Source organism: Nannospalax galili, unplaced genomic scaffold, assembly GCF_000622305.1.
Source record: "Nannospalax galili isolate Female #2095 unplaced genomic scaffold, S.galili_v1.0 scaffold646, whole genome shotgun sequence".
Classification (NCBI taxonomy): Eukaryota; Metazoa; Chordata; class Mammalia; order Rodentia; family Spalacidae; genus Nannospalax; species Nannospalax galili.
Window position 1 is genome coordinate 3,384,408 of NW_008355279.1, and position 25,144 is coordinate 3,409,551.

Consider the following 25,144-nt stretch of genomic DNA (forward strand, 5'->3'; position numbering starts at 1 on the left):
TTATTGTGTGTGTGTGTGTGTGTGTGTGTGTGTGTGTGTGTGTGTGTGTGTGTGTATTACAGCCTGTGTTTGGAGGTCAGAGGACAACTTGTGGGAGTAGGATCTCTTTTTTCATTATGTAGGTCCAGGGGATCGAAGTTGGGTTGTGTGTCAGACTTGTCAGCAAGCACCTTTACCTGCTGAGCCATCTCACTGGCCTCTGGATCCCTTCTTTTCAGCAAGAATTTGGTCTGGTACATATGAATAAGGAAGAAAGCTTAGGTCTGTGTTTGGAGGTCAGAGGACAACTTGTGGGAGTAGGATCTCTTTTTTCATTATGTAGGTCCAGGGGATCGAAGTTGGGTTGTGTGTCAGACTTGTCAGCAAGCACCTTTACCTGCTGAGCCATCTCACTGGCCTCTGGATCCCTTCTTTTCAGCAAGAATTTGGTCTGGTACATATGAATAAGGAAGAAAGCTTAGGTAGGACTTTATTCCATCAAAAAAGAACAGGGCGGGGGAGGGTCATCACTGGAGAGACAGCTCAGTGATTAAGAGCACTGGCTGCTCTTCCAGAGGACCTGGGTGCACTTCCCAGCACCCACATGGTGGCTAACAACCATCCATAACTCCAATTCCAGGGGAACCGACGCCCTCTTCTGACCTCCATGAGCACTGCACAACATGGGTGCACTTACAATGCAGGCAATACACTCATACACATAAAGTAAAAATAAATAATAAATATTTTTTAAAAAAAGAATTGGGGACTGGGTATGTAGCTCAGTTGATAGAATGCTTGCTTAGCACACCTGAATGCTATGTTCCACCTCCAGCACTACATAAACCTGCCATGGTAATGCATGCCTCTAATTCCAGCATTTGGGGACAGATGCAGGAGGAGCAGAAGTTTAAGATCATCCTTAGCTATGTAACTGAGTTTGAGGCTAGACTGGGATACATGAGACTTTGTCTAAAAGTTGATTTGTTGATTGGTTGATTGATTGATGACTTTAATTTAATTAAACTCAAGAATCATGATTGCCCAAATATGTTCATCCATTTGACGCCACATATATGCTGATATACATGGCAGCTCATTTAAAATTTTGAGACAGCCTCCAGGACAATATCAGGTGACATCTTCACAACTGTTACACCAATGAAAAGATAAACACCTGTCAGCTATGAATGAAAACTTGTCCTCTATTAGAAAGCTGCAGGAGATGAAGGAGGTGGCAGCAGGTAATAAGGCCAGCCCATGCTTCATAAGGAGACAGACCTGCTGCAATACATCTTTCCACACAGAGCAGTGATGTCATCCTAACACCAATACTAATGCTATATCTCCCTGGATTGTTGTAAGATGCCTAGCATGTAGCAGCTAAATAAATAGTCCTTCTCTTCTGGAGGTGAAGTATTGAATATGGGCCCAGAACTGGGCTACCATTTCAATGACACACATACAACTCTATCATTCAAATATCACAAAGAATTCCAAAGATCACTTATTCAAACTCTGTCAAAATTCCAGAAACATGTATTTCAGGAATAGAAAAAAATTAATTATAAAATTCATATGGAATCGAAGGGATCCCTTAAGAGACAAAGCAATTTTGGAAAAAACAAAACAAAACAAAACAAAACAAAGCTGGTGGACTTACACTCCCTGATTTCAAAAAGTATTGCAAATGTATAGAAGCCAAAACAGTGTGGTATTGGATAAAGGCAGGCTACAGGCTGATGCGATCGAGAGCTCAGAGATAAACCCTCACAATACATGGTCAAGGACATCAAGACCACTGACTGGGGAAACCAGTACCTTCAGTAGCGACGCTAGGAAAACTGAACAGCCATGTGCAAAATAAGGAAATTATATTCTCATCTAAAGTCGACTTCAGGGGCTGGAGAGACGGCTCAGCAGCTAAGAGCACTGGATGCTCTTCCAGAGGACCTCGTTTTAGATCCCAGCACCCTCATGGTGGCTAACAACCATTCATAACTCCAGTTTCAGGGGATTCGATGCCCTCTTCTGACCTCTTCAGGCATTGCATGACATGGGCGCACTTAGCACTTACCATACATACAGATAATACATTCATACACACAAAATAAAAATAAATAAATTTAAAAATTAACTTCAAATGAATTAAAGACCAAAAGGTAAGCCCTAAAAATATGAAACTCAGAAGAAAACACAGGAAAATCTTCATGATATTAGATTTAGCAAATTTTTGTGGCTTTTTTTTTCATGACATCAAAAGCTCAGAGCCAAGCCAAAAAAAAAGAGTAAAAAGTGAAAAATGGAACTATATCAAACTTAAAAACTTGTGTGACTCAAAGAATCTATAAGTAGAATGAGAAAGTAACCAATGGAATGGGAGAAAACATTTGTTAGTCATATATCAGATAAGTGAATAACAGAATATGTAAAGAGCTCTTATGATTTAACAATGTAACCTGATTACTAAATAAATTTAAGATGTCAAGGCAAAAGACTTGAGCAGACATATCCTAAATATGATCTACAAATAGCCAACAAGCATATGGAAATATTCTCAACATCATTAATCAATGGAGGCATGCTTTTCACCTCATGCTCATTAGGATAGCCACGGGGCAGTGGCGGGGGGGGGGGACGGAACAGAAAATAACAAGTGTTGGTGAGGCCATGGCAAAATTGGAACGCTTTTGTACTATTGATCATGTAATAGTGTAGCTGCTATGGCAAACACCAAAAACTAAAACTGAAAATAGAGCTAAGGATGATCTAACTGTTTTCCTTCTGGGTATATACCCAAAAGAATTGAAAAACAAGATCTCAAATATTTTCACACCTGTATTCATAGCATTATTCATAGTATCTATGAGCTCCATCCACAGATAAATGAGTAAATAAACCTTAGTATATACTTACAAGGGAGTATTACCCTTAAAAAATAAATAAAATTCTGATGAATGTTCCAACATAAACAATCCTTAAAAACATTGTGCAAATTGCAATAAGTCAATCAAAAAGGATAAGTAATGTGTGATTCCACTTATCTGGTGTATCTAAAATTGCTGAATTCACAGGAACAGAAAGCAGGATGAAGGGATTTGGGGGAGTTGATCAATGGGAACAGAATTTCAGTGTTGCAAGAGAGGAATGTTCCAGGGATTTGTTGCCCAACAATGTGAATATATTTAACACTCTTGAACTCTATACTTAAAATTGCTAAACTATAAATTTCGTGTGAAGTGGTTTACACCACATTAAAAAAGATCATTCAGCCCAATCTTTACAGATGATGAGCTCAAGTTCACAGAGGAACATCACACAGAAACTTTTTAGTTTGATTTTTAATGATTAGATTAGAAAGCTCCAATAAATTCTTCATAGTGAATGCACGTTATCATTTTTTAAAAGGGAAAGAAAATTCCATATTTTTAAGTTTTTATTTGTTATTTTTATTTTATGTGTATGCGTGTATTGCCTACATGTAGGTAAGTGCACCCGTGTCGTGAAATGCCCACGGAGGGCCAAAGAGGCTGTCGGATCCCCTGGAACTGGATTTACAGACAGTTGTTAGCTGCCATGTGGGTGTTGGGCTTCAAACCTGGGTCTTCTGCAAGAACAGCTAGTGTTCTTAACCACTCAGCCATCTCTCCAGCCCCGAAAATTCCATATTTTTAGGATGATGATTTCAACAAGAACTTTATAAGAGACTGATTTTTCTCACCTTCAAAAACTTTGCTTGGAGTTGCATTAGTACATCTATTCTTCTCCTTTCTTTGAGTTTGGTCAACATCTTCTTTTGCCAAGGATCATATTTTGGTTTGATCTAGGGGACAATCATGGTTTCACAAAGTTCCAGCCAAACAGAATGGGTCTCAACACATGTCACAACCAGTTTCAAGGACCCTGTGAGGTGGGATTTAGAGTCTGTGCTGGAAGGTTTGCTGGGGCATGTGAGGCAAGAGATCACAGAGCCCTGAAAGGAACCAGCAGTTTCTTTTGGCATCTGGCCTGTGGCATGCAGTAGTGTGACTATATAGTGCAGTCCACAAGCAGGAGGGGCCCTAGCACCTCAGCACTAGGCACTACATCTTACTGATGTTGCAGGAGACGGGGAAGGACTTCACATTTAAAATTTCATCTTCCCCATTAAGAAACTGGATTTCAAAACTTGGTTTTACCAGGCATGGTGATGCACACCTTTAATCCCAGCACTTGAGAAGCAGAAGCAGGTAGATCCCTGAGATGAGTTCCAGGCCAGCTGGGACTACAGGGAGACCCTGTCTCAAAATACAAAAGCAAACAAGTTTTGTGACTGTAAGTTCCACTAACATGCTGATAATTCTCAAGTTCGTGTCTCCTCTCAAATAAGCATGCCCAACCTGCAACTAGCAGGCTGCCTGTGGCCGTATGTGGTCAAGAATAGCTATGAATGCGGCCAAACACAAAATCAGAAACTTGCTTAAAACAAGATTATTTACAATTTTGGGGGTGACTCAGTTGCATGTTTCCCAATCACAAACTCTAGATGACAATGTTTTGTTGCAATGTCAAAGGTGGAACATGCCTGACTGTTCTGCACAACTACCTCTGTAATATCTAGTTTGGGGCTCAAATCTAAGACAGTCTTATTCGCCTACACTGACTGCCCTGAGCTCAAGTGCCTGATGGGCAAAAAATCTCTGACTCCTCTCTTTCTTTCAGCCCATTCTTCAGGATGAATTATGCTCAGGATGTCTATGTTTCTCCAAAATTCCTATGTTGAAACCTACCCTACTACGTGATGCTATTAGAAGGTGGAGCCCTTGTGACTACAATCTGCACCCTCATAAAAAAAATTCTGAAGGTTACTATGTCTCTCTTACCAAGTGAGGGTGTGGTGAGAAGCCAGCAGTCTGCAGTTTGGAAGTGTTCTTGTCAGAACCTAGCCATGCTGGCAGTCAGACTTACTCAGCCTCCAGCAATGCGAGAAACAAAATTCTGTTGCTTAGAAGCTATTCATTTTATGACATTTTGTCAATGCAGCCTGAATGGACAAACATATATAGAGAGGATATATATATATATATATTATAAGACTTTCTTCTCTGGGGTTGGAGAGATGGCTAAATAGTTAGGAGCATTTGCTACTCTCGCAGAGGATCTGGGTCATGGTCATTTATAGTTAGGCATGGTGTGGGAACAGTGGGCACATTCCCAGCCACGGCTGAATAGGGCAATATTCTGCCTCTCTGTCTTAAAGGCTACTAGAAACAAGTACTCCTTTTGTGGTCCATTTAGCACCAAAGTTATTGTTATTTTTGTTGGAGATTTCGCTTTTGAAAATGGTCCCTTAACAGAGTCTTAAAGTGCTGGCTATGTCCTAGGCACAAGAAAGCTGTGACATACCCTCCTGAGAACATGGTTGGTTAGACAAGCTTTATCTACCCAAGAACTACTGACCACGAACTCAATGTTAAGGAGTCAGTGACATATATTAAACTGGATGTCTTTAATCAAAAACACACATAAAGCAAGACTCTGGTGTTTGCTTTTGTTTTGTGAAACAAGGTCTCGCTCTGCAGCCCAAGCAGGCCTGGAATTCATTGTATAGCCCAGGCTGGTTTTGAACTCATGGCAGTCTTCGTACCTCAGCCTCTCAAGTGCTGAAATTATGAGCATCAGCCACCATACCTGGAAGAGGTCTGTATTAATTGATGCTTTGACCACAGATTCTCAGGCATCTGCTAAATGAATGTTCCTGGTTCTCTCTAGGATACAGATTGCTTGAATAATGAGAGTTGCCTGTAGTTCACACTAACTACTGTCATGGAATTTAATTTTGCTTAGGCACTGCCTATAAATCCTGCACATGGGGCTATGCCTAACATGGTAACTATCCTATCATAGTTTTAAACTAAAAGGGTTCGTTTTACACAGATTAGTTAAATTCCTGAGTATTATTCTTTGTTCTTGCTATGCATGTAAAATCATTAACAATGAAAAGGAAGCACTGGGCATGGTGGCACCCGCCTTTAGTCTCAGCACTTAGGAGGCAGAGGCAGGCTAGAGCTACAGGCCACCTGGGGCTACAAGGAAACCCTGTCTCAAAGAAGAAGAAGAAGAAGAAGAAGAAGAAGAAGAAGAAGAAGAAGAAGAAGAAGAAGAAGAAGAAGAAGAAGAAGAGGAGGAAGAAGAAGAAGAAGAAGAAGAAGAAGAAGAAGAAGAAGAAAGGAGGAGGAGGAGGAGGAGGGGGGGGGAAGAAGAAGAGAAGAGAAGAGAAGAAAAGAAAAGGAAAGAAAAAGATTGGAGCCTGGCATGATGAGGCATACCTATAATTCCAGCACTTGGGAGGCTGAAACAGGAAGATCGCCATGAGTTCAAGATGAGCCTGGGCTACCTTGTCTCAAAATTTAAGAAAAAAATTTTTTAACTGAGTATAATGGCACATACCTCTAACTCCAGCACTAAGGAGACAGGAGGACCAGAAATTCAAGGCCAGCCTTGGATACACAGTGAATTCAAGGCCATCTTTGGGTACAAAGAGAATTCAAAGCCAGCTTTGGATACATAGTGAATTCAAGGTCAGCCTTGGCTATACAATGAATTAAAGGCCAGTTTGGGCTACATAAAAACTCTTAAACATATTAAAAGAAAGAAAGGAAGAAATTTGGACCTGTACAGTGGAAGGTAACTGGGGGATCTTCCAGAGCAGGGAGCTGGTATCGCTTCCTTCACCACAAAGCTAGGGCAGGAAGAAAGCTGGGAAGTCCTGGTGCACAGGACCAAGCTTGTGAGTGACTCCCGAAGAAGAGCAGCATAGCCCCCGGACCTAGAGAACAGTTTTCTGAAGGTACTCAGGAGACGGAACAAAGGGACCAGAAAGACCTGCTGCTGCCGGCGTGTCTGCTCCGTGGGGAGAAATTTTTGACAGTGCTGACATCACTGGCAGGTGACTGTCACCACAGCCTCCTTACCTTCACAAAGGGGATCCAGGTAGCTCTCTTTTTTAGGGTCATAGCAGGTCCTGTGAAATCCACTTTAGCTGTCCCTGCCTCATAGTCTGGAAATGTCCGCATTCTTTGTTGCTCCGTGAAGATGCTTTGGAATTTTTGGGAAACCTAAACAAATCAAGATTAGAGAAGTAGGCCTTCCCACAATTCCCACCCAAGTGCAGTGGTTTACACAGCTGCAGGGTGCTGTATGTTACACAGCTGCAGGGTGGAGTGGTTTACACAGCTGCAGGGTGGAGTGGTTTACACAGCTGCAGGGTGCAGTGGTTTACACAGCTGCAGGGTGGAATGGTTTACACAGCTGCAGGGTGCAGTGGTTTACACAGCTTCAGGGTAGAGTGGTTTACACAGCTGCAGGGTAGAGTGGTTTACACAGCTGCAGGGTGCAGTGGTTTACACAGCTGCAGAGGGTGGAATTTTACACAGCTGCAGGGTGCAGTGGTTTACACAGCTGCAGGGTAGAGTGGTTTACACAGCTGCAGGGTAGAGTGGTTTACACAGCTGCAGTGTGCTATGTTATACAGCTGCAGGGTGCAGTGGTTTGCACAGCTCCAGTGTGCAGTGGTTTACACAGCTGCAGGGTGCAGTGGTTTGCACAGATGCAGGGTGCAGTGGTTTACACAGCTGCAGTGTGCAGTGTCTTACACAGCTGCAGGGTGAAGTGGTTTACACAGTTGCAGTGTGCAGTGCCTTACAGAGCTGCAGGGTGCAGTGGCTTACACAGCTGCAGGGTGCAGTGGCTTACACAGCTGCAGGGTGTAGTGGCTTACACAGCTGCAGGGTGCAGTGGCTTACACAGCTGCAGGATGCAGCTTCACAAAGCTGCAGCTTTTCTGAATTACTAAGGAAAGTATAATTTTCCTCCTCTTCTCTCTTCTAAGCATGCTTCCTTAGCACTTTGGATTTCACTCTTTTTCTGAAGCTCCCCTCCCAGCCATGCAGCCACTTGCCTGCCACATGGCTGACCTCCACGCCTAACTCAGTGTCATGGCTTTCTTCCTTCCTCTTCTCTGTCTCTCTCCTCTGGAAAGCTACAAAGATTTACAGCTTGCCTGCTTTAGGAGTTTTCCTTTAAACACTAATAAAATTGTCTTTGAGCTTCAAAGTAATAGGAGGAGGAGGAGGAGGAAGAAGGGGAGGAGGAAGAGGAAGAGGAGGAGGAAATGACTCAGTGTATAAAAGGGCTTGCTGCCCAAGTGTGAGGACCTGTGCTCTGGTTCCAGCACCTGTATAAAAAGCCAGGCATGGCCATGTGTACCTATAACCCCATCATTGCGTGGAGGGGGAGAAGGAAGAGGATGAGGGGAGAAGTAGAGCCCAGAAAAAAATGTCTCATATTGTATACGATTTCAAAAACAGCTACTATGGTCTTTGAAATAACCTCGGAGAGAAAATGACTCATAAAGAGGACTCCTCTATGAGAAAAAATAATGTATGTGGACACATCTGTGTGGCACATGCACTGAGTTCATAGCTGACCTTATCTGTGCTGAACGTCTGCTCCAAAGACTGGAAATACACTAACATGTTCACTTGTATGCATTTTGATTTGGACTTTAAATATAAACAGGAAGTAACTGTCCATCTCAACAAAAGTATTCACTTTTTATGACCACCTGGTAAACTAGAAAATCTAAGGGTTAAATACATCCTGCTCTCAGAAGCATCACTAAAACATTGCCAGGGATGGAGCATGGCAGCACATGCCTTTAATCCTGGCACTCGGAGGCCAGGGCAGTAGATCTCTGAGTTCAAGGCCATCCTGGTCCATATAGGAGTTCCAGGCCAGCTGGGAGGCCAGCCTGGTCTACATAGTGAGTTTCAGGCCAGTTGGGGCTATGGGGAGACCCTGTCTCAAAAAGACCAAAAAAATTTTTTTAATTAGTTAAATAAGTGTGAAGTTTTAGTTTCTCACTTGCACTAGTTATATTTCCAGTGCTCAACAGCCGAATGCCACTGGTAAACATACTGCACAGCATAGTCTCGGACAGACCTACCTAGCACCTAAATATAGACACACACACACACACACACACACACACACACATACACACCCCACTCACACACACAGAGGAATGTCACTGATCATCCAGGGAGCACAGTTGACATTCCCCAGAATACTTCTGTAAGAAAATTAGAAGTAGAAACTATCATCACGGAAAGGATGTGGCTGTTCTTTGGGAACAAGGCTGCTCTGTTGGAGTATTCAGCTGGCCTTACACTCTTTATCACTGGTGACATAAAAAGAAAGATGAACGTGCTGGGAATAGTGACATATTCCTGTAATCCCAGGACTTCAGGGGCTGAAGCAAGAGAATGAGTGTGTGGCTGGCCTGTGGGGGGAAAAAAAAAAGGGGGGAGATGGGGAGGAGGAAGGGGGGAGATGGGGAGGAGGAAGAGGGGATGACAGAGGGAGAGAGGGAAGAGTAGAAGAGGGGGAAGGAGGAGATTCTAAGAAGAGGAGGAAGACAAGCCAAAGCTAAGTGTCATTACCTTTCAGAAAGCCAGGGGAATGTGATAGCACTGGGGCCAGTGAGCTTAAAGAATGTGTTTTATAGACTAGTGTACTAATCCTGGTAAAATGATACTGGTGCAAACACAAAAGCAAGTGGAGCTTCAAGGTCAGGCACATGGTAACAGGCACATACTCTACCAACTGAGCTACATCCCCAGCACAGGCACAGAGTGCCAGGGCAGAGAGTGGCTACTTCCTATATCAAGAACTTTCAAAAACATTTAGACTAGATTTTTGCCTGTTTAGATCAGCCAATAGATTATCTAGCAAATATCTAGCAAATAATATGCAACCAGAGCTAGCAAGATAACTTATTGGTCGAAACTATTGTTGAAAAAAGCACCACTATAAATCTGAGGTTCTCTACCATGATCCCATTTTTTTCCTTTGAAACAAGTTTTAACATCACGTCTGATAAATAAGGTTTTCTGTTTAGGGAAGCGCAAGGCTGTGCTATGATGGCATAACTGTGCCCATCAGAATATGCTGCATACTTCGTGGGAAACAAGCTGTTTATTGGGTCAGGGAGAGTACTACAACCCGTTCTTAGACTCAGATTGCTAGAGACACTTGACAAGTCCGCCTGTCAAAGCTTGGGCACATTTGTATCTACTACTGCCATATCCTACTTTTTTCTTTAAATTCTATAGAAAAAAATGTAAAATTTCTCTGATTTCACTCTCAGAAGGTCCCATCATGCCTATGGAAAATGTCACTTACTACTATTGCTTGTTAGGACTCTAGAAACAAGTGTTGATTGTAAAAATATGCAACTTTATGCTGGGCATGCTAGCACAACCTGTAATCCTAATACTCTGGAGGTGGAGGTAGGGGTAGTAAAGGTCCGAGGTCATCCTCCCTTACAGAGCTATTTTGAGACCAGTCTGCTATATAAGATCTTGTCTCAAATAAATTAATAAATAAACAAATAGGCAACTTTGTGGTAAATATTAATGCTTTCTTTCAAACACCCATATTTGTCATAAGAGTGCATTCTGTACCAAGGAAAAGAGTTCCATCTCCTTCGCAGAGTCCCTCAGCTCCTGCAGGTCACACGAGACATGGAAATGGGAGAGCAGGTGCCTCAGCTGAGGTTTCAGCTCTTCTGGGTCTGTTGTGTGCTGGGGCAGGACAAAAGCAGCATCTTCTCTTACTGGCCCTGAAAAATATTTAAAATCAAGAGTATGAAGCCAGTGAGCACTTCAGGGAGAACCAGTAGGCTACCTTAGAGAGTGAAGGCCATTCTGCTCTCTCCTAACCTTCACTACTGAAATCTAGTCTGTATCACACTTGTCTGGGTATATCTGACAAACCCTTGGAGCTGGGCTTCCTTTGGGAAGGCAGCCTGCAGGAGAAACCCATCTTGGGGGGAACTCCCCTTGAGGGAATGTCTTGATGGAGCAGATCTGCCTGTGGTCCCACGGAATATGAATTGCGCTGCTTATAAACCAATCATCAAATTGAAAGAGTGATTCCATTTGCTTTTCCTTGATAACTCCCACTCAGCTTCCTTTCCAGAAGCCTCCCTGGGGTCCCACCACTGGGGTTGGCTGCCTTTCTGGTGGTGTTTCTGTGACCCTGCACGCAATGTCACTCAGAAGGGTATTCAAAGCAGAAACCTGATCAGACTTCTCAGTCTCTGTAACACAAAAAAGGGACAGAGACTGTGTGAAATTGTCTGATGAGAAAATTCCCATACAGCTGTGTAATATTAAACCTTAAAGGGCCCATGGAGATCATTTAATCTGAAAGGATTAGTATGGAAATGAGTAAACTGAGGCCCAAAGAGGTGACGTGCAGGACCACGTGAGACTATGGCGGAAACAGGCCTAGCACAAGTACACCTGGCCTCAAGTCTACTGATCCCTCTCTCTTAATTTGCTAGTTATAAAGATGGAGATAAAAATGTTTAAGCGAAATAATTATTTCCCCAGAGGAAATATAAATGTTAAATTAAAACTGTATTTACAACGATGTAACTTTTAAAAATTTAATTTCTTATTTTTATTTTATTTTATGTGTATGAATGTATAGCCTGCATGTAAGTATGCCTATGTCGCACAATGCCCTTGGAAGTCAGAAGAGGAAGGGCATCAGATCCCCTGGAACTGGAGTTATGATGGTTGCTAGCCACCATATGGGTATTAGGAATCAAATCCAAGTCTTCTGCAAGAGCAGCCAGTGCTTTTAACCACTGATCCAACAAAGATGTAACTTTTGGTATACAGAAAATGTTCTGGAATATCATGGGGCAAAACAAGCCATATACAAAAATCACACTTCTCCTTTCTCTAAGGTAAAGACCAGATTCTCACCTGAAATGCTGGTGTCCATAGGACCAGGAGATCTAGAGTCTTGGATGTCAGGGGTAATGTCATTGACACAGACCTTTTCATTTTCCTTACCACACTCAGGAACTTGGTTGTCAGCTAGACTCAGCACTTTCAAGATGGGCAAATACTGGAGGGCCTACAGAAGGAAAGAGCAAAAGAGCACATGTCAGCCCAATTTATACAGAAGCTGCAGCTTTTCAATGTGATAGACAGGGAGGGAGACAGAGGCAGAACCCTAGAAACATGCCTGATAGAAGGTGGGTTTGGGAAACCTAGCTGCTCCCAGCTCTGAGTCACCTTCACCTCCAGTCATTGGTCATGTGCACGAATAGAAAAGACACTGTGTGAGATACTCAGGATGTGAGAAGGAGGACAGGAACCACCTCGAAGAGCTCACGTTTAAGTGGAAGACCAAGGTTCAGGAGTGCATGTTTATAGCATCATATGACTGAGGAGAGAAAGAAGTACAGGTCACAGTGACAGGCTGGCTGTGAGGATGCGATGGAGTCAGGTGACAGAGGTTTCTGGAAATGTGGTCATGTTACTCCCTTGTGATCCTCTAACTTGCCTTGGGATCTCTCCCATGTGCCTCTCTGTACCCCATAGTTCTCTCGTTCTCTCTCTTTCTCTCTCCACCCTTTCTTTTTCTCTGGCAGCACTGGGGCTTTAACTCATGGCCTTGCCCATGCTATGTAAGCATTCTACCATAAGCTACATAATCAGTTCTTCTTGTTGCTTATTGATATGTTTTGTTTGTTTGTTTGTTTTTTGAGACAGGGTCTCCCAATAGCTCCAGTAGTCTGGAACTGTGTAGACCAGGCTGGCCTCCATCTCACAGAGATCCACCTGCTTCTGCCTCCTGAGTGCTGGGATCAAAGATGTGCCCCACCACACCTGGCTTCTTGTTGTTTTTTGAAACAAGGTTTCACTATGTCCTAGGGTATGGAGTCCAGGTTGGCTTCAGGAAATTCTCCTGACCCAGTCTCTGGGGTGTGGGATTATAGCAGCACACCAATGTCCAGCCCAGGCACTGCTCTCTTATCCCATCATATTGCAATTGAAATTTGTTTGCCCTTCCTCCTGCCAGCCTGGGACCCAGTTACTTTGCAGCAAAGGTGAAGCTGTGAGGCCAACACAAGTATCCAGGGGCTGGAGAAATGGCTCAGTGGTTAAGAGCAATGGCTGTTCTTCCAGAGTACCTGGGTTCAGTTCCCAGCACCCACATGGCAGCTAACAACCATCTGTAACTCCAGTTCCAGGATTTTTGACACCCTCTTCTGACCTCCGTGGGTACTGTATGACATGGGTACACTTATAGACATGCAGGCAATATACTTGTATTAGTTACTTTTCTGTTGCTGTGATAGAAACACTAACCAAAGCAACTTATAGAAGGAAGTTTATTTGAGCTTAGAGTTCCAGGGGAATTCCAGTCCATCATGGTGGGGAGGCAGGAGGCAGGAGGCAGGAGGCGGCTGAAGCAGAAGCAGAAAGCAGAACACTCACATCTTCAAGCAGGAAACAAGAGAGTGGCTTTTTTTTTGTCTTTATTTCTTTACTCATTTCTTCATCCACGCACGAGTGCCAAAAACACAGACAGCTCTGCTTATATGTGCGTACTCGTTACAGTTACAGCTGAATATTTATAGAACAGTGAATAATAATAAAGTGGCTAGAATATAGCAGCTCAGTAAAACATGAGCAAGATAGCATTAGCACCATTGTATGCCTTCTTGGGAGAACAAGTGTCTCCTGAGAAACTAGGGGAGTTCCGCCATTCCAGAGAGAACGCCTCAGTGAGCATTCTCGCATAAACTTTCTCACGAGACAAGGCTCTCCAGGCATACGTGCTCAAGGTTACAGCTTAATTCACCAAACATATTTCTTTTCCTCCAGTTTATCAGTTAATTTCATTGCATGGAAGAACCAAACAAGGAAAGGGGAATGCTCCTGCTCTTAAATACAATGTGATTTCTTTTTTAGAAGAAGCATTTCATTACAGCTTTAACATACTCAATAACAGTTTCCAGAGCAAAGATACATCTCTTCCAAAAGTGGCTATAAAATTGTTAGGTTCGCTGTTAGAGAGTGACTTTTGATCCGGCAAGGCGTAAGAACTCTTTAAGTCTGCTCCCAGTGACGTACTTCCTCCATCTTGGCCACACCTTCTAAAACCTCCCAAAACAGCACCACCAACTGGGAACAAAATGTTCAAATACTTGGAGCCTATAGGGGACATTCTCATTCAAACCATCACAATACTCATATACACAAAATAATAAACAATAAATAAAATATTAAGAAAAAAAGTATCCAGATACATAAGATCCTTATTTTAAAAAGCATGTCCAGCCTGGTGTAGTGGCACATGCTTTTAATCCCAACACTTGAGAGGCAGAGGTAAGTGGATCTCTATGAATTTGATGTCAGCCTGATCTACATAGTGAGTTTCAGGTTAGCCAGGGCTACATAGTGAAACCCTGTCTCAAAAAAAAAAAAAAAAAAAAAAAAAAAGTGTCTACATTGGAGACCACTCATCCTGAAGAAGGTGATGAAAGCAAGAATCTGGTAATTATGATATAGAGCATGAGAGGCATTTTTGAGAGAGCCAGATCAATGGAGCTACTTGAGAACATTGCCCCCCAAAGTACGGTGACCCATCATTTTCCAGCTCATTGTCAGACAGATGTAGTATAGAACCATGAGTCCCGAGCCAGGTGTGAGTGTGAGGAGTCTGTGCTGACCCTTCTTGGGAAGTCCCATGTGGTCACACAATGGTCTCACCTACCTGCAGGTAGTGGTGGATGGTCCTGAGAGAGTGCAGGTGACACACTAACCACCTTGTATAAATCATCAGGTCTTCCTGTGTCACTAGGTTCCGAGGATTGCTTTTTCCCATAAGGAAGTTTTCTCGAGCAACTGAGAGTCTTTCAGCTCTCTGAACTGCGTCATTGAACTCCTTCATAATGTAGCTGACTTGTTTCTGTTTAAGGGGAATACACAGACATGGCTGTTGGCAAGCCTTATATTCAGTATCATTTACTTGCAAGCATAGGGAAAATGCTATCTGGGGGCCAAATAAAGGACTCTTGGAATCCCAAAGTGCTTTTCTAATCCAGATTTGGTTGACAGAGGCAGTGAGGAAGAGCAACTTCATAGTCAGGGCATAAGGATGTTTGGTAAGAGTCATCTGTATCTGAGCTTCCTACCTATAGCAGAGGAGGCCAAGACTACAGGAAAAATGTATCTCCTCTCATGAAAAACTCCCTTCAAATCTCATTCTTAAAAGTAGAAATCTGGGGCTAGAGAAGTGGCTCAGGAGTTAAGAGTACTTGCTAATCTTCCAGAGGACCCAGGTTTGGTTCCCAGCGCCTACATGGTGGCTCTGTTGCCCTCTTCCAGCCTTCGAGGGCACTATAAACACACCAATAAACATACTGGCTGAAAACACTTACATAAATAAAAAGAAAGAAATCATTAGAAAAAAAAAAAAAGGAGGAATCTTTGCTAGGCGTAGTGGCACATGCCTTTATCCAAGAACTCAGGTGGCAGAGGGGCAGATATTTGTGGTTTCAAGGTCAATCTGGTATACATTGTACAATGAAAAAACAACAAGCTGATTTCAGTCAGCCAAGGCTACATAATGAGACTCTCGTCTAAAAAAAGAAAGTATCTTCTACTGACAGGATAAGTAATAAGTTCTTATCTTTAGCTGACTTTAAAACTTTAAACAACAGCAAGCTTACTTAGACCATGCTGTTTCATTACATATGTGTGTGTGTGTGTGTATGTATGTATGTATGTATGTATGTATATGTCAGAGAGATGGCTCAGTGGTTGAGAGTGCTTGCTGTTCTACTAGAGGACCCAAGTTTGGTTCCTAGTACCCATACCAGGCAACTTACAATGGCCTATAACTCCAGCTCAGGGGACCCTATGCACTCTTCTGGCCTCAGTGAGCACCGCACTCATCACACACACATAAATAATTAAAAATTTTGAATATATGCATATCTCACAGGTTCTGCTCTCAAGCTTCCTACCTTGTACAGAGGGTAGAGTTGCTCCATTGTCTCACTGTGCTGGCAAAACCGCTTCCACCTCAGCATGTGTAAATATTTACTCTGAACCAGCTGTGTAATTCTCTCTGTGTAATACTTTAATAACAACAAAAGTAAGCACTTAGCAGAATATAATTATAGTAGGAAGATTGAACATGGTTTTAAGAACTATGTTTGAAAAACATATTTTTCTACATGAACACCATAAAATTAAATCTGGCTCAATATCACTCAAATTTAAATAAAGATCAAGTAGATGTTTATAAATCTTTGCGATCTGCCGCCAAGTCAATTGATTATAAATTCATTTATCAGCTACTGAAAAATTTTAGCCCTGAAATTAGGATATTAAACTCTTTGAAGTCAAACTTGAAGCTTGTATTAAAAAGCTGAAATTATGGGACTAGAGAGATAGCTCAGCAATTAAGAGCACTTAGAGGACCCAGGTTTGGTCCCCACCATGCTGGCCAACAACCATCTGTAACTCTAGTTCCAGGGAATCCAATGCCCTTTTCTGACCTCGGAGGGTACTGCACGCATGTGGTATATTTACATATGTGCAGGGAAAACATTCATACACATAAAATAAGAGTAAATTAATGATCTTGAAATTACTGGGCTAGAGAAATAGTTCAAGAGTAAAGTGCTTTACTTGAAAGCCTGAAGACCTGAGCTCAATCTCCAGAATTCATCTTTAAAATAAAACCAGGTGTGGTGGCACAATCAAAATCTCAGCCATCATTGGAGAGGCAGACATGGGCAGATCCCGGGGGCTTGCTGACTAGTCAGTCTTCCCTACTTAGCAAATTCCAAGTGAGAAACCCTGCCTCAAAAACCAAGGTGGTTTTTGAGGCAGCACCTGAAAAACAACACCCAGGGTTTTCCTCTGAGTTCCATATATATACATGTATCCATATATAATACATGTGCATGCACACACAGACACACACATATGAAATTATGAGTCAAAACTGCAAAGTATATTATAAGTAAGATTATTGGGCCAGTGAGATGGCTCAGTGGGTAAAAGAGCCATATAAACCTGATGACCTGAGTTTGATTCCCAGGACCCACCCACATAGAGGTGGAAGAGGAGAACTCCACAAACATTGTCCTCTGGCCTCCACATGTGCATACCCATATACCCACATCATGCACACACACAATAATAAGAAAAGCAAGTAGTAAGATTATAGCTTTTAATAACAGATTGAAATCTCTGTTTATACTTAAAGTTAGTTAACTGTGGTGGTACACTTCTGTAAAACTAGCACTCATGAGGCTGAGCAGGAGGATGAGTTTAGGACAGTCACTTAGATGTCTTTTAAAAAAAAGTTAATTCCTTTGTTTTCACTCTGATAATAAAAATAACACTATTCCTGGGAGTGGTGGCGTACACCTCCCAGCATTCAGGAGATAAAGGCAAGTAGATTTCTGAGTCCCAGGCCAACCAGGGCTACATAGTCAGACTCTGTCTCAAAACCAAACCAAACAAAACACTGTCTATGAAGAAGTAACTAGAATGAGTTCCACTTACTCTCCCAGTATGAGTGGAGAGTTAGACAAAAATACATAAGGCAACTGCTTTCGACAACAGATGATGGAGTGCCTTGGTCCCTGAGAGAAGAGAAACAAGCTCTTCTTCTGTAGCAGAGAGGGAAAGGAAACTAAGCAGAGGTCTTCATTCAGAGTTAGGAGATAAAGCGAAACTGGAGGAATGCGATTAGTCTGTCGGGTGCAGCAGTAGAAAGGGGGAAGCTATGCTGATAGAAGCTTTGAAAACCTGCATAGAGATCGCTGTGGGTCTATTGTTGAGCACCTAGCCAAGCCGATGGAGGGTAAAACTCCACAGGGTTGTATAAATAACCTACTGGGGCCTGTAAGCGGAACAGAATTCTTACAGGACTGGGAGATGTTTAAGTTCCAATCAATCAGAGCAAAGGCTCTGCCTGCATACCAGAGACACTCATTGGTAACACTGGGGCTCTGGTAATAAGGACAGACTATGCCCAGAGCAAAGATTATGTTAAAGCCATACTAGCAATGTTTAGAAGCAAGCCTTGAAAGGATTAGGTTGATCTGTAACTTAGAGTTTACCAGAATAAATTCCAACACTCTCCAAGGAATAAAAATAAAAATCTGAATCCCTGCACTTGGGAGGCAGAGGTGGGTGGATTGAGGCCAGCCTGTCCAGGCCAGGGACACCCTGTCTCAAAAAAACAGAAAAAAAAATCTGGAACCCAGTAATGAAAATGAAGAAGTTGACATCTTTTAGCTTTCATTTATGAATTGTTAGACAGACAAAGGAGCAAGAAAGAATGACTTATGAACAGAAGGAAAGTTAGTGATGAGAAAAGAGACCTAGAAACGACAGAGGTGGCAAAATTAGATCTACTATAAATATGTTCAGCATGTTCAAAGACTGAAAGGAAAATGCGAACATAGCTAGGAGAGAGATGGAACGTCTAAACAAGAGCCAAATGGACTGTCTAGAAATTAATACATACTTGCAATGAAAACTTGAACAGACTGTGTTAAAAGCAGATCAAACACTGCATGAGAAGAGTTGGTAAGCTTGAGACACAGCAACAGGAGCTACTCAAAGTGAAGCTCCAAGGGACAGGCTAGAAGACAAAAAGAGGGAGGAGGAAGACAAGAAAAAGGAGAAAAGGCAGAAGAAGTGGAAGAATTAAAGATAAACAAGAAAGGAGGATGAGGAGAAGGAGGAGGAGGAGGAGGAGGAGAAGGGAGAAGGGGAAGGAGGAGGAGTAGGAAGAGGAGGAGGAGGAGAAGGGAGAAGGGGAAGGAGGAGGAGGAGGAGGAAAGAGGAGGAGGAAGAGGAAGGGGAGGAGGAAGAGGGGGGAGCGTGAGGAGGAAGAGGAAGGAGGAAGATTAGGAAAAGAGGAGGAGAAGGGAGAAGGGGAAGGAGGAGGAGGAAGAGGAGGAGAAGGGAGAAAGGAAAGGATGAGGAGGAGGAGGAAGAGGAGAAGGGAGAAGGGGAAGGAGGAGGAGGAGAAGGGAGAAGGGGAAGGAGGGGGAGGAGGAGGAGGAGGAGGGAGAAGGGGAAGGAGGAGGAGGAGGAAGAGGAGGAGGAGGAGAAGGGAGAAGGGGAAGGATGAGGAGGAGGAGGAGGAAAAGGAGGAGGAGGATGGGGAGGAGGAGGAGGAAGAGGAAGGGGAGAGGAAGAGGAGGAGAGAGGGGAGGAGGAAAGGGAGGAGGAAAGAGAGAGGAAGAGGAGGAGGAGGGAGGTTTACCAGGCTCATGAATCTGACAAGAAGCTTAGAAGATGCACAGGCCTCTCCCCAAGGATATGAGGGCAGTCACAATTATTAGAGGTAGAAGAGACTCTGCCAGAACTACCCACAAGCTGGAAATGTGATTCCAAAGTGTTGTCACCCACGCTGGGGTGGGCTTTTCAGTGAAGGCAGCTGCTGAGTCTCCATAATCCTCACCCAAGGAGGAGGAGGGAGAAGGGGAAGGAGGAGGAGGAGGAGGGAGAAGGGGAAGGAGGAGGAGGAGGAAGAGGAGGAGGAGACATGAAAAGGAAAATGAAAAAGGGAAAAAAAACAGAAGAGTAGAAAAAAATATCACCAAGAAGTCACACAAACGAGAGGAAAGCATCCATTCATCTTCATCAGGAAGCCTGGGAATGACATCAGTAAGAAAGTAACTTCAGGTTCTGGAGAGATGACTCTGGATCTGAGCACTGGCTGCTCTTGCAGAGGACTTGGGTTCAGTTCCCAACACCCACATGGCAACCAACAACCATCTGTAACTCCAGTTCCAGGAGATCTGTCGCCCTCTTTAGGCTTCCACCAGCACCAGGCACATGTATGATGCACCTTCAGATATGTAGGCAAAATACTCATACACATAAAATAAACAAATCTTTAAAAAAAAAAAAAGGTGGAGGTTGGAGAGATGGCTCAGTGGTTAAGAGCACTAGCTGCTCTTGCAGAGGACCTGGTTCAATTCCCAGCATCCACATGGTAGTTAACAACTGTCTGAAACTCTAGTTCCAGGGAATCCAATGACCTCTTCTGACCTACGAGGGTATTGTACAACACAGGTGCACTTACATGCAGGCAATATACTCATACACATAAAATAAAAATAATAAATTTTAAAAAAATAAGGAAGGAACTCATTGCTAAATCCAAAATGGTCCAGATAAGTTCAAAGAAAATAGTGCTTTTGTTGAGAAACTAAAAAACTATTCAAAACAACAGAGAGCTTCTTGCCCATGATTTTAATGTCTCAAATTTAAGCAGACACATAGCTTCCACTGTGGAAATGAAACTAAAGCTCTCCAGCATGAATGTGTGCCTGATGTGCTCTTTCACCAGTGCTTTACTGACTCTGTTTCCCACTTCCACAGGCCTGGAAAAGGCATTTTGAAGCAAGGAAAGAAAAGAAAACCTTCAACCTCTCAGGCTTAAAACTGACTTATGTCTCCTCCCAGGACTAGCAATAGTTGGGAGTTTCATTAGAAGGAAGGTTTTTATTCGCTCTATAAATAGCTAAAAAATATTAAGGCTAGGTGGGAGAGGTGCTTGCTGCCAAGCTTGACAACCTGAGTTCAATCCCAGGACCCACGTGGTAGAAGGAGAAAACACTCCCACAAGCCGTCCTCTGACTTCCATGTAAGTTTTGTGGCACATGTTCATGAGTGCATGCACGTGTGCATGTGCGCTCCCCCCACCCACACACTAAATGTTATCTAAGTTTTTTTTAAATATTAAGGCTAAGAAGCCTCCAGCTGTGTTCCTGTGGCTACCAGTTTCTGTCACCACTGTGGAGATGATATGAACCAACTAAAAAGAGAGCTATGGGAAATTTTGAGATTTCTCTCCAGTGAGATGATCAGTTCATCAATCAATTCGGCCTTTGCAGGATCTTCTAAAAGAGTCCTTTACATCTTTGAAAGGAGACCACAGGGAGGGCCAGAATACTAAGAGATAAACAGGTGATTTTGAAATGTTCTTCAGAACTGATCATTTATTTGAAACTCTTATTTTAAAATGTTGGAATTCTCCATGCCGCCAAAAGAACTTACTGAAAATGGCTCCTTACAGTTCAAAATCCCAAAGCTATAGAAAATGTTAATGATCTAACTCAGACATCTGATCAGCTTCAAAAGTTTGGAAATTGCCTAAATCTGAGCATACTTTATTGCTAATTAAACAGAGTACAAAGATTAGAATAGAGCGCAAAGATGATTCATAACTAACTTGGCTGGTCCAATGACTGTTCCATCTCTGCTGCTGGCCAAACCCTGAGGTGTGAGGACCTCTCTGTATACTTTGTTGCTATTTACCTCAGAGTGAGTGCTCTGAATAAAAACAACCAAATGATAAAGAACACCTGCCACCATGTTTGAAGATCTGGATCTTAATCTAATGCCTAAGAAGCAGGGACTATAAAGATGGCTAGCGATTAAGAGCACTGACTGTTCTCCCAGAGGACCTGGGTTCAGTTCCCAGCACTTACATGGCAGCTAACAACCATCTGTAACTCCAGTTCCAGGGGACTTGACACCTTCTTCTGACCTTCTTGGGAATTGCACAACACCATGCCCTTACATACATGCAGGTAAAACACTCATACACATAAAATTTTAAAAATAATATTTTTTAAAGGGCTAAGAATTGATCCTAATTTAACATCTACACTTAGCAGAATTATGACTGCTATGATTTGGATCTTAAGTGTCCCCCAAACACTCATATATTGAAGGCTTGGTCCCCAAACAGCAGTGTTCAGAGGTGGGTCTTTGGGAAGTGATTTGATGTGATTTGATCATGGGAGCTCTGATCTCATCAACTGATTAATCGATTCATATATTCATAAATTCATGTGTTGGTATAGAGGGTCTTTATTATAAAAGTGAGGCTCCCTGATTCCTGGTCACTATGAGGTGAACAGTTGTCCTGTGCCCAGTTATGATAATCGGCCTCACTACAGGCTCAGAAACAAGGGAGCCAAGTATAAATGAAAGTTCCTGGAGTATGGGGACAACTAACACTAAAGGCCTTTAGAAAAGGCCATATGGAAACCTGGCCCTATAGAAGCTTCTTAAAAGATACAGAACAGTTATTTTATAACAGGGGGATTGCCCCTACTAGATACCACAGGCTAGCAGAGTAAAAGCCGGATGCCAGGATGTACTCCCTCTTTTGAAGCTGCTGACTAGGGTCCCATAGACCCTTAAAATAATACTGGCCGTTGCCCTTGCTCTTGTTTCCCCACCAGAACTTGATGGTAAGATCCTTTCACTGAAGACACTACACACATGAGCCATAGAAAAAAGCAAGGAGAAATCAAGCTGGTGCTGACGTCAAAGCTTCATCTTTACTGACTAGCTTTCATAGTGCTGGAAGGTGCTATGCACACTATCAGAAGAAAATAATCACTAACTTTACTCAGCTGTGAATTCTGTGTGTTTCAACAACTGGCCTGGCAAGACAACCTCTGGTGCAATAGTAGCATGAATATTATGGGAGTAACCAATCACTTTCTAATTGGATTTAAGGTTTATTTCATAAAATGGAGCACATACCAAACATTAATAGCAGGCCTAGGAACAGTGACTAGATAGGTCACAGGCCACAGGGGAGAGCCCAATACAATTATTCTGCCAAACAGATATAGTATTAAAGCGATGCCTACTGACTTATTGTTATACCCATGGATTACTGTGTCTCTCAACTCGGATCAGAGAAGCTTCCTTATGTAGCAGATAGTGATTAACACAGAGACCCACAACTGGCCAATGTGCAGAGACTAAGAGACTAGTGAGTGATTATTTTGAATTGGACACCTATATTAAACTTCTGCCTCCAAAAGCTCAGGGATCATTGCAGAATAGGCAGAAGGAAGATTGTAAGAAACAGAGGTGGTGGATGACCACAAGGAAACAGTTTTCCAGATACTTGGGAAGTTACTCATATGAACTCACAGCAATGGTGACAGCATGCACAAGTCCCATGTAAGCTCAAACCAGACAAAATACCAGCATAGACATGGGGAAGGCGGGTAAGAAATCTGTCTTACCTGAGGAACTATTGAAAACCAATGGCCACTGCAAAGGGGATGATCAGTCTCTTTTAAAGGTGTGACTCTTAGTAGGTTAACCAAGCTCCAGTGGAAGGACCCACACTGAAGGACATTTGGGGACACAAATTTGACTCTATAGCCTTTATACATGAAATTGGACAGAGAGTAATAAGGGGGGGTGCAGACAAGGGAGGGGATCTAAATACAATAAAAATATATAAAATTCACAAAAATTCACTTTTAAGAAGGGGGAAAAAAGAAAGTCTTGGAAATTTAAATACACACACACACACACACACACACACACACACACACACACAAAAAAAAAATACATTGAACCTTCTACAAGGCTGATTACCTAGTTAGAACTAATTAGAACTTCAGTGATTGTGGAGAGGTTAGAATATTGCAGGTCCAGGGTTTATTTGCAATTTATCTTGGGCTATCTGTAATATCCTTAATAGTTATTCCTTGCCCACCTCTGTGTCTTTGTGGATATTAGGGAAATCCTTTGGAGTGGACAGACCACTAGTTTCCACCAAACAAAAGGCTAAGAATGCCATCAGACAGCATCTTAGCCTACTGTTGAGACCTTTCCCCCATTTTGCTGTAATATGCCAACCTGATATTTACAACAATGTATTTGGAAAGTGCCCTGATTTGTGACTTTTCTTTATTCTATCACTATGAAACTGTCGCCACATTGAAACATGGAATTTGGGATAACCCAAATCTGTGTTCCTGGGCTATAGTCACACATATTTGACTCCAGAAGAAACTACCTCTTAATCTCCGTTAAGGTGAAAGTTGCATGGTAATTGACACAAGTGACCTGGAATGAAACCTCCAAAGCTGTGAGCAGAAATAAATCTTCTTCCTCTGGTGAAAAATACAAACACACAATCCAAGAAGCTAAATTTAACCCCAAGCAAGAGAAAAGCAAAGACCTCAATATACACACCCGAATAAAGTAGCTAAAAATCATTAAGAGAAAAAAACAATTTTTTTTTTTGGTCTTTTTGAGACAGGATCTCCCTGTAACCACAGCAGCCAGCCTGGAACTCACTATGTAGACTAGGCTGGCCTGGAACTCACAGAGATCCAACTGCCTCTGCCTCCTGAGTGCTGGGATTAAAGGCTTGGGCCACCACGCCTCGCTGTCAAGAGAAAATCTTAAAGTAGTCAGAGGACAGAAAATATATTGTGTCCAGAAGTATTCTAGTCCAAAGAGAATATAATAACATCTTTAAAATAATAAAAGAGGAGCTAGAGAGATGGCCCAGCAGTTAAGAACACTGACTGTTCTTGCAGAAGACCCGGGTTTGAATCCCAGCACCCACATGGCAGCTAACAACTGTCCGTAACTCCAGTTCTGTGTTATCTGACATCCTCTTCTGTCTTCCATGGGCATTGCACGACACGGGTGCACTTACCTACATGTAGGCAATACACACATACACATAAAATAAAATAAATAAATAAAATAAAATAATAAAAGAGTAAAATTACCAGTCCAGAATTCTATAGCAAACAGAAATGTCCTTCTAAAATGAAAAAATAATTTAAAAAAATTATTATTATTATTTTATGTGTATGCGTGTATTGCCTGCATGTAGGTAAGTGCACCCATGTCGTGCAGTGGCCTCGGAGGACAGAAGAGCCTGTCAGATCCCCCGGAACTGGAGTTACCGGACAGTTGTTAGTTGCCATGTGGGTGCTGGGATTCGAACCCGGGTCTTCTGCAAGAACAGCCAGTGCTCTTAACCGCTGAGCCATCTCTCCAGCCCCGAAAAGATAATAATTTCTATAAAACAACAAAGACTGTAAGAATTGTTCCATGGTAGATTTGAACCACAAGGAATGCTGAGGAAAGGTCTCCAGATGATTAAATGATACAGCATGGAAATTACACTATTCTGGAATTTCTCAACCTTATCACTGTTGACAACTGAAACTGAGCAATTCTTGCTGCTCCCTGCATTACAGAGTACTCAACAGCATGTCTGGCCTCTGGCAACTAAATATGAGATGCTACCAATAGTGCATGCCCATGCCCTGGTTTTTGATATCCAAAAATGTCTGTAGGTACTGCCATAAGACTTCTAGGAGACAAAATGTCTATTATTCCTACTCTCCCACTCTCTCCATTGAAAACCACTGATATACACAAATGGACGAAAAATGTCAGGAAGAAGAAAGGAAGGGAAGGAG

The 25,144-nt window shown here is 42.5% G+C and overlaps 1 protein-coding gene across 1 annotated transcript in view; it reads right to left on the minus strand.

The window, feature by feature from the left end:
* The window catches only part of LOC103749584, a 193,047-nt gene that overhangs the window by 162,304 nt on the left and 5,599 nt on the right, over window positions 1-25,144 (minus strand). The window contains exons 4-9 of the mRNA XM_017803006.2: window positions 15,860-15,973; window positions 14,605-14,799; window positions 11,799-11,952; window positions 10,485-10,642; window positions 6,933-7,076; window positions 3,701-3,802 (exon numbers count right to left, since the gene is read on the minus strand). Of these exons, the coding sequence (XP_017658495.2) occupies window positions 3,701-3,802; window positions 6,933-7,076; window positions 10,485-10,642; window positions 11,799-11,952; window positions 14,605-14,799; window positions 15,860-15,973 (867 nt within the window). The remainder of the gene's footprint in view (window positions 1-3,700; window positions 3,803-6,932; window positions 7,077-10,484; window positions 10,643-11,798; window positions 11,953-14,604; window positions 14,800-15,859; window positions 15,974-25,144) is intronic.